The sequence below is a fragment of the Pipistrellus hanaki genome, assembly GCF_964339955.1.
Source record: "Pipistrellus hanaki genome assembly, chromosome: 16".
NCBI classification, from domain to species: domain Eukaryota; kingdom Metazoa; phylum Chordata; class Mammalia; order Chiroptera; family Vespertilionidae; genus Pipistrellus; species Pipistrellus hanaki.
Window position 1 is genome coordinate 17,868,752 of NC_140518.1, and position 13,340 is coordinate 17,882,091.

The 13,340-nt window shown below is 37.0% G+C and overlaps 1 protein-coding gene across 7 annotated transcripts in view; it reads right to left on the reverse strand.

Moving 5' to 3' along the window:
• TANC2 (tetratricopeptide repeat, ankyrin repeat and coiled-coil containing 2) overlaps positions 1–13,340 on the reverse strand; it is a 248,763-nt gene that overhangs the window by 112,444 nt on the left and 122,979 nt on the right. For all 7 annotated transcript variants that reach the window (XM_084861644.1, XM_084861642.1, XM_084861641.1 and 4 more), the window contains one exon: positions 4,555–4,703. In XM_084861644.1, coding sequence (XP_084717770.1) covers positions 4,555–4,703 — 149 coding nt within the window. The remainder of the gene's footprint in view (positions 1–4,554; positions 4,704–13,340) is intronic.

A 13,340-nucleotide genomic window follows, 5' to 3' on the forward strand; every position in this document is an offset into this window, starting at 1 on the left:
GTGGCTGTACAAATCCGCATCTCCACCAACAGTGCATGAGAGTTCTCTTTCTCCACATGCTCGCAAGCACTTCTTGTCAGTTGGTTTATTTTTTCTTTTTCTTCTTTTCATTTTTTCTTCTCTCCCCATCCCCCCAGCCTCAGTGTATTACAGTGATTTCCACAGGCACCTCTTCACTGGGAGTCAGCCACCCTTTCAACCTCTGGCTTCTAGGCCAAGTATGCTCACTTAAGGGTCCTTTCCTGTAAGACAATCTCATGGAGACTGGGCCATGCCCGGAAAAGCCCACCCAACGCCTAAGAGGCGAAACTACTCCCAAAGGGCTGACACTAGTTGCCAAGAGCTGAGGCCCAGCCTCTATGATCTCAATTTGTCCGAACAGACAAAGCCATTGCCGAAGGGTGGAGCCTAGCCCTGAGAACCGAACCCAGTCCCAAAGGATGGAGCCATCCCAGATCCGAACAGCTGTAGCAATCCCAAAGGGAGGAGCCTAGCCTCTGTTGATTTATTGATGACAGCCATTCTAATAGGTGTGAGGTGATATTTCAGTGTAGTTTTAATTTGCATTTCTCTGATGATTATTACTGTGGAGCATCTTTTCATATGACTATTGGCCACTTATATGTCCCTTTTGGAGAAGTGTCCATTCCAGTCCTTTGCCCATTTTTTAATTGAATTTTTTTTTGGTTTTGAGTTTTATAAGTTTTTTTTTTTTTTTAATATATTTTGGATATTAAGCCTTTATCAGATGTATCAGCAAATATGTTCTTCAATTTGAATTTTTTCTTGTTTCTTGAGATATGCCTATACTACTATGAGTTTCCTTCTCAAGACTGCTTTTGCTGTGCCCCAAAGATTTTGGATTATTGTGTTCTCATTTGTTTCAAGTTATCTTTTGATTTGTCCCTTGATCTCATTGTTGACCCATTCATTGTTTAGTAACATGTTATTTAGCCTCCACATTTTTGTGTGTTTTTCTGTGTGTTTTTTTTCCTTGTGATTGATTTCTTGTTTCATGGCATTATAGTCAGAGAAGATGCTTGATGTTAATTTCAATCTTCTTAAATTTATTGGAACTTGTTTTGTGTCCTAACATGTGGTTTAATCCTAGAAAATGCCCTAACTGGTTTGGCTCAGTGGATAGAGAGTCGGCCTGCCGACTGAAGGGTCCCAGGTTTGATTCCAGTTAAGGACATGTACCTTGGTTGCAGGCACATCCCCAGTAGGGGGGTGTGCAGGAGGCAGCTGATTGATGTTTCTCTCCCATCGATGTTTCTGACTATCCCTCTCCATTCCTCTCTGTAAAAAAAAAAATCAATAAAATATTATTTTTTAAAAGAAAAAATGTCACAGATGCACTTAAAAAGAATGTATATTCTGCTGCTTTGAGGTGAAATGCTCTGAAGATATCAATTAAATACATCTGATCTAGTGTGTTATTTAAGGCCACAGTTTCCTTGTTGATTTTCTGTCTGGAAGATTTATCCATTGTTGTCAATTGGGTGTTAAAATCCCTACTATACTAGGCTGGTGTGGCTCAATAATTGAGTGTCCATCTATAAACCAGAAGGTCACAGTTTGATTCCCAGTCAGGGCAAATGCCTGGGTTATGGGCTGGAACCCCAAAAGGGAGTGTGCAGGAGGCAGCTGATTAATGATTCTCTCTCATCATTGATATTTCTTTCTCTCTCTCTCTCCCGTCCTCTTTGAACTCAATAAAACTATATATTTTAAAAATTCCCCACTAAGACTGTATTATTGTCCATCTCTCCCTTTATATTCATCAAGATTTGCTTTACATATTTAGGCACTCCTATGTTGAGTGCATAAATGTTTATGAGGTTATATCCTCTTGTTAGACTGCTCCCTTCATCATTATATAGTGTCCTTTTTTTTGGTCTCTTTTATTTTAAAGTCTATTTTGTCAGATATAAGTATTGTTACCCCAGCTTTTTACCCCTTTTCATTTGCATGAAATATAAGCATTCTATCTTTGTTAGTACACTGTCTAGCTCAGAAGAAAAGTCACTAAATGAACATGACCTCCTACTACACAGTAATCTTCCTAAGGCTTGAACTTCTATTATCAATTTAGTCACTTTCTTCTGTGGTTCCAAGATAGTATTATGATATACTATACTCCAAGAAGGCTATCATTTAGCTTTATTATTAACTAGAGGCCCAGTGCACAGATTCGTGTACTGGTAGGGTCCCTCAGCCTGACCTGTGAGGATTGGGCCAAAACCTGCTCTCCGACATCCCCCAAGGTGTCCTGGATCCAAGAGGGCGCAGGCCAGGCCAAGGACCCCACCTATGCACGAATCCATGCACTGGGCCTTTATATGCATATAAGATCTTTGGTTAATCTCTTCCCACCCTCCCCCTCTCCCCTTCCCTCTGAGAATCATCAGTTTGTTCCATGTTTCAATGCATGTGGTTTCTACTCCTGTGTTGAGCGTCTGCCCCCTGGTGGTCAGTACACATCATAGCTACTGGCTGGTTGGCTGGTCGGCCAGTTGGCCGGTCACTTAGGCTTTTATATATATAGATACTTTGCCTTTGTTTAATACTATACAGTTTTAAAAATTTTAATATTTCATTTGCTCATTTATTAACTAAGTATAAGACATATTATTTCCCTCATTTAAGAAATTTGAAAATGGAAGTATGAAAGCTATGAAGTAGCTTATTTTTTACATATACATATAGCTTATATATTTATATACTAACTAAAGGCCCAGTACATGAAATTCATGCAATTGGGGGGGGAGGTGTCCCTCAGCCCAGCCTGCACCTTCTCCAATCTGAGACATCCCTCTCACAATCCAGGACTCCTGGCTCCCAACCTCTCGTCTGCCTGTCTGCCTGATTGCCCCTAACCGCTTCTGCCTGCCAGCCTGATCACTCCCTAACTACTCCCCTGCCAGCCTTATTGACGCCTAACTGCCCTCCCTTGCCAGCCCGATTGCCCCTAACTGCTCTCCCCTGCTGGCGTGGTCACCCCTAACTGCCCTCCCCTGCAGTCTTTATCCCTCCCAACTGCCCTCCCCTGTAGGTCTGGTCATTCCCAACTGCCCTCCCCTGCAGTCCTGGTCAAACCTAACTGCCCTCCCCTGCAGGCCTGGTCACCCCTAACTGCCCTTCCCTGCTGGCCTGGTTGCCCCCAACTGTCCTCCCATGCAGGCCTGGTCCCCCCCAAATGCCCTCGCCTGCAAGCCTGATCCCTCCAACTTCCCACCCCTGCAGTCCTTGTCCCTTCCAACTGCCCTTCCCTGCAGGCCTGCTCATTCCCAACTGCTCTTCCTTGCAGACCTGGTTGCCCCTAACTGCCCTCCTGCCGACCTGGTCACCCCTAACTTCCCTCCACTGCAGGCTTGGTTTTCCCCAATTGCCCTCCCCTGTATGCCTGGGTCCCCCCAACTGTCCTCCCCTGCAGGCCTGGTCACCCCTAACTGCCCTCCCCTGCAGGCCTGATCGCTCCTAACTGCCCTCCCTTTTAGGGCTGGTCCCTCCCAAGTGCCCTTCCCTGCTAGCCTGATTGCCCTCAACTTCCCTCCCCTGCTGGCCATCTTTTGTCCATCTTTGACCAATGGGGTGGCCATCTTATGTGTTGGAGTGATGGTCAATTTGCATATTACCTCTTTATTATATGGGATAATATTGCATATTATTTTATACCCTTTATTTATATGGCATTTTACAGCTTACAAAGTGTTTTAATATCTATGATTTAACTTGATCCTAACAACAATCCTGTCAGGTGTTATTATTCATATTACATTGGAATAGTAAGGTTCTTAACAGATTGCCTAGATTTAAATATTATTAAACCACTTTCTGGCAGTGTGTTTCCATTTTTTTAATATCTAAAAGTTAATATAAATGGACTCTACTATATTGGTTTATAAGGAAGCTTAAGCATATATACAGTAGGTCCTTGGGTTATGTTGGAGATCCATTCTTACTTCGCGACATAATGCGATTTTCACCGTAAGTTGGAACCCTCCTACATAAGCATCTACGTCATTCACATGGAGCACATACACAGCAGTAAATGAAGTGAAACAGTAAAAAAGAAATAAAAGAAAGGTAACAATTCCTGACCTTTACTTGTGGTAAGTAAATAATAAAAAACATTAAGCACATATGTATAATACATACATCGAAATGACGGAACTTTTTTTTATATATAAATAAATGGAAGATAGCAACATAACCATGAAAAGATATATGTTGAGTCCAATGTAACCCAAGAACTGCCTGCATATCAATTTTACTGATTGGTTTATTTATCCATTCCTTTTCTCATTCATTCAATAAACAAATCAAAACCTTAACATTATTTTTTAAAGCTAAGAATGAAACTTAAAAATGTTTTATAAACTGAACAGATAAAGTGATTATAGAAAATTAAGTTATATCTTCAGGTATCAAAAAGCATTCAACAATTGCGATTATTCCTCTCAAAACACACACACACGTGACAGTTGCCCTTTCCTGGTTTAACAGGTTGATTTAGCCCATGTTTCAGAGAATTGGTGACAAGCAGTTTACCTGATTTTCATCTTCTACTTCCATGTTGTATTGGTCATCTGGCTGAACTTCTGTGACTTTCTCTCCAAGGAGGAAACCCAGACGAGTCATGAGTGTGTTTGCTGCCTCATCTACAGATGGAGGGGGACCAAGTTCCTGTTCAGCATCACCTGAAACAGGAAAACACCGAAACATAAACTTTACAAAATAAAATGGCTATTTCTACAACTATTATTACATTTAGCCCTGTTATTTCCTTTGTTTCCACATTGTAAATCCAAAATAACAGGGTCCCTGTCTAGAACCTCACTTTCCCACATTTACGTATTATAACTGATAAACTTAAAATGACTTTGAGAAAATGTTTTTGTAACTTACTGAATAGAAAAAGTTTCCTATTTCTTTGGCAGTTAGCCTTCCAATATAGTCCTCGTTTTGGGATCTAGTTCCTGGCCATAATCACCACCTTTGTTCAGGTTTTGTTTTGTTTTTCTTTAGAGTTTGTGTAACTATTCTTAATTTTTAAATTAAATCAGTTCAAACTTACAAAAAAAGTTTCAAGATAATACAAAGAATATTTTTTTCCTTAACAATCAGAAAGTATTGACATGATGTCCCATCATCCCCAGATCTTATGTATTTCCTATAAACAAAGACATTCTCTTATGTAACTATAGTACCAGCAGAGAAATCAGGAAACTAACATTTTACATTATTATGATTTCATGCACAGACCCCATTTAAATTTTCACATTTGTCCCAGTAATGTGAAAGGATCCAACAATTTAGGATTAATCATTGCATTTTGTGTTCAGTTCTCTTTTATTTCTTTTGATCTGGAACAGTTTCTCAGTCTTAACTTTCATGACCTTGACACTTTTGAAGATTATAGGCCAGTTGTTTTGCACAATGCCCCTTAATTTGAGTTTATCTTATGTTACCTCATGATTTGACAAAAGTACTGCTGTGTTAACTTTGATTGCTTGGTTATGGTAGTGTCTGTCAGATTTCTCTACTCTAAAATTACACTTTTTCTCTTTGTAGTGAATAAGTATTTTTGAAGGGGATACTCTGAGACTATGTAAATACCCCCTTCTTCAACAAACTCCCAAACTAAAAAAATATTTTTGTGATAAACAAATTTGTCATTTTAACTATTTTTAAGTATACAATTCAGTGGCATTAAGTACTTTGAAAATGTTGTACAACCTTTTCTACTGTCCATTTCCAGAACTTTTTAATCTTCCTCCAAAGAAACTCTTTGCCCATTAAATAATAACTCCCAATTCCCCCCCTTACTACCCTGTTTACCCGAAAATAAGACAGTGTCTTATATTAATTTTTGCTCCCAAAGATGCGCTAGGTCTTATTTTCAGGGGATGTCTTATTTTTCCATGAAGAAGAATACAGTACACATTTATTGTTAAGTGAAAATAAAGGAAATTTATTTTTGGTACGGTAGTACGGTAGTTGTCAACACAAACCAGACAAACTATGAATCCTACAGTATCAAGAATTTACTCATTTATTCAATGACAATCATGTTATCATCTTCTGGAACATCATCATAACAATCCAATTCCTGAATTTCCTGGTGAATTTCTTGTGGGGGCCTTATTTTCGGGGGGATGCCTTATATTTCACTCAGAAGGAAACCTGTAAGTAGGTCTTATTTTCGGAGGATGTCTTATTTTCGGGGAAACACGGTAGTACCTAGTATCTTCTCTTCTACTTTCTGTCTCTGTGAATTTGCCTATTCTAGGTATCTCATATGAGTACAATCAAACAATATTAGTCTTTTTATGTCTAGCTTATTTCACTTTGTGTAATGTTTTCAAGGTTTCTTCATGTTTTAGCATATATCAGAATTTCACTTTTTTATTTCACCCCTTTTTATGACTAATATTCGCCTGTGTGTATATAAAATTTAGTTTACCTATTCATCTGATGTTGGACACGTGGGTTGTTTCAACATCTACTATCTTATGAATAATGATAGTATATACACTGTTGTGCAAGTATCAGTCTGAATCTCTCTTCAACAAATTTTTCCTACTTTTAGCATCCATTAATTTTCTTAGTTGAATTAATTGTCACCATACTTGCCAAAGAGTGATTTTTCTAAATTAATTACTCTTTCTATGGTGTACTTTCATCTATCCATCCATCCAAACTCAAAGATTCCTATCTTATTCAATGAGTTATAATTTGTTACTACCATTAATTATTTTGTTGCTTTGTCCCGGGAAAGCTCTTTCAATTTTGACATATCCCTGTCATTTTCTGAGCACTTCTTTACTTTCTGGCACAAGATGCTTGAGGCTCATCTTGTACTCTCCCTGCCTGGAATGAGTCTTTTTCCCCAAGAAGTCCTGGTTCTTTTTAGTGAAGAAAGGTAAATAAAATATCACTTATGTTCATTTCTATTAGGATGTCATTGTTCTCCAAGTCCACTCAGTGGACTAAGTCAGTATATTCATACATGTACATACATATATGTATGCATACATAAACATACACGTTTGTTTATACAACCCCTCCTAAAATTCACAGTGGTGCTCTAATTCAAATTAAATTCCATACAGTTAATGGTAGTTTTTCTCCTTTCCAAAGCTGTAACTCTGTTCCCCCATAATGACAAACCTGGCTCTCATTATCCTTAGTTACTTCATCTAGTCCCCCCACATGTAACAAGTTTCACTGCTGTTCATGGCCACCCCGCACACAGGTGCTCTGCTTATCCTGACTGGGTTCCTGTCCTATGCCAGAGAGACCTGGCTGACCACTTTTCCCTCAGACAATTTTTTCAAAATTGGTATATATAATTAACATACCACAAACTATCACAAAGTGTACAATTCAGTGCCTTTCAGTAAAGTTATCAACCATCACCGCTCTCTAATCCAAGAATATTTTCATCACTCCGAAAATAAAACCCTTTCAGGTTCATTTTGGCCCTGAAAATAGGACCCTGAAAATTCCTTATCTCTGGCATTCATTTTAATCCTCTGCTTCCAGACTGCTACATTCTTTCCATACAATTAGTTTTTAGAGTCTCTTTCTGTTTAGGCTACTTTTCAGTAGTTACCAGCTATAGAAATTACTCTTTTTCAAACCTTGTCCCTCAGGGATGCTGAACAAAATCAGTATAAGGTTCTTCCTTGGCCTCACCATCAAGATAAATTTACTCCAAATAAAGAATGTATAGAAATCACATAAAAAGAAACCAGGAAACTAAAGATGATCGATTCTAAATGGGATGCAGGATGATTTATCTAAACTAAATATTTATTTATATTATCTTGATTCAATGTCAACATTTTTTCAGGTCTTGTTTTACATTCAGATGCATTTAAGTCTAACCATATAACAACTCACTGTAGCACAGATCCTACAGGACATTAAAAATTTGTTTAAAATCGGATATGTCCTTTCAGCTTAGTAAGCATTAGCTATAGTATCACAGTTTGATGCCAAAATACAATAACTTCTTAATTTTAAAAATATTTAGTATTACATATGAAACCATTCCAAATGGCAAGACATTGATATGTTATTATTCAGTTTAACATTTATCTTAACATCTCTACTAAAGTCACAAGGTGAGGGTCAGCGGAAGGGACTATATGTACATTATTGTATACTATTATTTAACTCAAATGTTCCATCTGTGGAAAATCTATATAGAACTCTCATCAACTTTATGTCAAAGTAGAAATACAGGCTCTATTTTCCCTTCCCTATTTTCCCTCCAAGAGGCAACAAAAATAGATTTTCCTGCCACAGACCAGAAATAAGAGAATGGGTAGGATTATTTTTATGGTACAAATATTTAGATTTATATAGATTTTCTCCAAAGAATGATTAAAAGCTTCTTGTTTCTTGATAAAACAAAAAGGTAACTGCTCATTAATTATTCTTTCCCCTCTCTATAGATTAAACTATTTAAGCTTTTCCAAGTTCTTCTCGGCATAGATTCCTGACTTCTGGATATTCTGGGGTTCCATTTCACTTTTTTCTAGAAAGTTATTCTGATAATTACCAAATACTTTATATTTACATGTTAATAATAGGTATTATGAGAATAAAACACAGAGGAGATACAGACATTGATTTTAAAAACTTTATAATCTACTAGAGGCCCGTTGCACAGATTTGTTTAAGGATAGTCCTTCTTCCCTGGCTTCACTCCCAGCCTTCCAAGAGCCTGCAGGTCTGGGCTAGAGCACTGCTCCTCCCCTTTCCCCTCATAGCAGGCATCCTGCCCAGCAGCTCCACACTTGTGTATGCAAATTAACTTGCCATCATTGTTGGGTTACTTTGTATATTCACTCCTGATTGGCTGATGTGTGTCGCGAAGGTGTGGTCAATTTGCATATTTCTCTTTTATTAATATAGTTGTGGAAAATATGACATACTATATGCTTCATTTATTTAATATATAGTGCAAATCAGCAAACACTTCACAAATATTAACTTAATCTTCATAACAACTTTATGACATAGGTATTATTACCTTATTTTACAAATGAGAAAATTGAGGCACAGAGAAATTAAGTTATCTACTCAAAATCACACAACCTATAAATGGTGGTAGCCCAGGCTCTCCTACTGCATAATCCATGCTCCCAACTAGTATGTTATACTGCCTCTCTCAATGGAAAGCATTATTACAATTAGTAAGAATGTTTATTTAAAACACTAACCACAAAAGAATAGTAAAGGGAAGATTATTAATATGAAAAGCTCTGCTCATTAAAGACACTATTAAGATGGTTAAAAAGCAAGCAATAGAGTGGGAAAAGATATCTTTAATTCATATACCTTAAAAAGAACTCATATCTAGAACGTATAGAGAATCTGTGGGAAAAGAGTAAATTAATTATTCTTTCTATGGGTGTACTTTCTTTTATCCATCCATCCATCCATCCATCCATCCAAACTCAAAGATTCCTATCTTATTCAATGAGTTATAATCTGTTACTATCATTAATTATTTTGGGGAAAGAGTAAATTAATTCTTTATATAAGAATTTATAAGAGAATAGCCAAGTGACCAATAAGCATATATGGTAAAAAGCTATTCAACATTATTAGGATACTAGAGGCCTGGTGCACAAAATTCATTCACAGGGTGGGGGGTGTCCCCTCAGCGCAGCCTGCACCCTCTCCAATCCCGAACCCCTTGGGGGAATGTCTGACTGCTCCACCCTGTTGGCCTGGTCACCCCATGCAGCTTGCTGTTCAGTTGTTTGGTTATCTCTCACTAACTCCCTGCCAGCCTGGTACCCTATGCAGCTTTCTTGTTCAGTCACTTGGTCGTCCCTTACTAAACCTCCCCCCCCCCCCCCCCCCCGCCTGCCTGTTTGCCCCACGCAGCCTGCTTGTTCAGTTGTTTGGTCATCCTCACTAACCCCCCTGCCGGCCTGTTCATAGGCAGCCATCTTGTGAGAGCATGAGGGTTAATGCGCATATTACTTCTTTATTATCTAGGATGATCATCAAAACTATACTGAAATACCACTACACATGTGCAGTGCAGAACAGCACACAAAACAAAGAAAAAATGTAGTATACTAGTTAAGGTTTTAAAAGTGTTTTATTTCTGGGATAATATTGATAGTATTCTATATAATAAAAGGCTAATATGCAAATAGATCAAATGGCAGAATGACTGGTCATTATGACATGCCCTGATCACCAGGGGGCAGAAGCTCAATGCAGGAGCTGTCCCCTGGTGGTCAGTGGGAGTATTGCTCAGCCAGAAGCTGGACTCATGGCTAGCTAGCGCAGTGGCAGTGGCGGTGCCTCTCCCACCTCTGCGGCAGCGCTAAGGATGTCTGACTGATGGCTTAGGCTCCCGAACTGCAAGAGGGTACAGGCTAGGCTGAGGGACCCTCCTCAAGTGCACAAATTTCATGCATTGGGCCTCTAGTTAGTAATAATAACAACAACAATAACTAACCCTTATTGAGATATTACTATCTGGTACTTTTCTAAGTGTTTCATGTGTCTTAAATAATTTAATCTCTACATTTCTTATCTTACGAGAGTAAAAGGGAGGCACACAAAGATTAAATCCTTAACTACAGTTACAGAATTAGGCAAGTAAGCAGAGTCAATATTAGTCCACGTTGGTTGGCTCCTAGAATAATTACCTCATTATTTTGCCAAGAAATATATTATTATTGAGTATAAGTTGTTTATATGGTTATTTTATTATTTTTATCTTTAATAGTATCCAGCAGAAATATCGGATGATAGACAACATAGGGAAGCATTCATTCAATAAATATTTACTGAGTACTTTCTGTGCACAGCATTATGTTATGAACAATGGAGCATGATCCCTATCTTGAGGAGATTATAATCTTATGGGGGAAATTTGTAAAAAAAAAAAAAAAAAATTTAATTAAATCATAGTAAATTAAACTCTGTGAGAACTGTGTAGGCATGCTATAAAAAACTGTAAATAAAAAAAAAAGCAAGTGCTGAATATTCAGAACACTTTGTTTTTTTTCTTCTTTAAAAAAATTAAATTAAGTTTATTAGAGTAACATTGGTCAATACATTAAATGAGTTTCAAGTGTGCCTTTATTTTTCTTGATGACACCAATTCTCCTTTCAGAGGTGGTTTACGCTTTCAACATTTGCAAAAACTATCTTTACTTAAAGTAAAGTAGCCAAACTGTGGAGGGATTAAACTATAATTAAATCTGTGCCAAAACATAAAAATAGACACATAGATCAATGGAACAGAATAAAGAGCCCAGACTAAACCCACACATATATGGTGAATTAACTTATGACAGAGGCAAAAATTTAGTCTCTTCAATAAATTAGACTACTATCTTATACAATGCATAAAAATTAACTCAAAATAAATTAATACTTGAATATAAGACCTGAAACCATAAAACTAAAAGAAACCATAGGCAGTAAGCTCCCTGACACGGCTTGGTGATGAATTTTTTGGATCTGATTCCAAAGGCAAGGGAAACAAAAGCAAAAATAAATAAGTGGGACTACAGCAAATTAATTAGCTTCTGCACAAAGGAGGAAACCATCTATACATACATGAAAGACTAAGTGACCCACTGACCAGTGGTACATATAACACACACTGGTAATTTAAAAATAAATGTTGACTCACACATGCGCAATACATATAAGCTCTTGCTGGCGCCAATTGCAAGCGTGTTTCAATCTGTTATTGTTGATTGTGAATTTAGTTGTTTTTGTAGACATTCTGAAGCTGAAAGAAAGCGGTATGTTGATAGGATATGTCTGAAGACCATTAATAAATCACAAAGACAAACTCTAGGCAGAGTAGAAATATTCCTATCTAAACCCGTTCTCAGTCATGGTGATATGTTTGTTGTTTTCTCTTGAGTTCGAAGAGCGTGTGATGTTAAAGTTGTAAATATTTCAATACAAGAGAAATTAGTCAAGCACTCTGAAAGTGTTTTTACTCTTTATGTGGTATACAGGGAGATATTATAAGTTTAATCAATTTATCATTGTTTTTATCAATGTTGTTTTTATATGTTTTTGTTGTTTTTATAAAATTTCTGTTATTGTTTATTAATCAATTTGTATATTATTTTCATATACATTTCATATACAAAATGTATATTATTTTCATATACATTTTACTAATTTTCTTTCATCTTTGACTCTTATAGATAAAGGGCAAATAATGATATAGAAATATTTCTTCTAATTAATTTCCTTTCAATGTGAATGAATCCATGCACTGGGCCACTTAGACACAAAATAAAAAGACAAGCTACTAAATCGGAGAAGATATTTACAAATCATATATCTAATAAAGGGTTGATATTCAAAATACATAAAGAACTCATACAACTATAACAACAGAATATAACCAATCCAATTAATAAAATGGGCAGAAGATCCGAATAGACATTTTTCCAAAGAAGATATACAGATGTTCACCAGGCACATGAAAAGATGCTTAATATCACTAATTATCAGGGAAATGCAAATCAAAACCACAATGAGATATTACCTGGTACAATAGCTATCATCAAAAAGTCAAGAAATGACAAGTGTTGATGAGGATGTGGAGAAAAGGGAACCTCTATGTACTGCTGGTGGGAATATAAATTGCTACAGCCACTATGGAAAACAGTATGGAGGGTCCTCAAAAAATTAAACATAGAATTATCATATGATCCAGCAATTCCACTTCTGGGTATTCATCCAAAGGAAACAAAAACAGTAATTCAAACAATATAATTTATAATAGCCAAGATATGGAAACAATCTAAGTGTCCGTCAATAGATGAATGGATACACATGTGGTGTTCACATACACGCAATACTACTCAGCCACAAAGAATGAATTCTTGCCATTTGCATCAACATGGATGAACCTTGAGAGTATTATGTTAAGTTAAATAAGCCAGACAGAGAAAGACAAATATAGCATGATTTCACTTATATGTAGAATCTAAAAAAAGAAATAACCCTATCCGACCCCCCCCCACACCCCCCCCCACACACACACAAATATATACAGAGAACAGATTGGTGGTTGCCAGAGGGGAACAGGGTTGGTGAAAATGGGTAAAGAGGGTCAAGAGGTACAAACTTTCTTATATAAAATAAATAAGTCACAGGTATATAATGTACAGCATAGGAACTATAGTCAATAATATTGTATTGCATATTTAAAAGTTGCTAGGAGATTGAATCTTACACGTTCTCATCACAGGAAAAAAAAATTGTAAATTGTATGGTGACAGGTGATAACTAGACTTATTGTGGTGATCTTTCACATC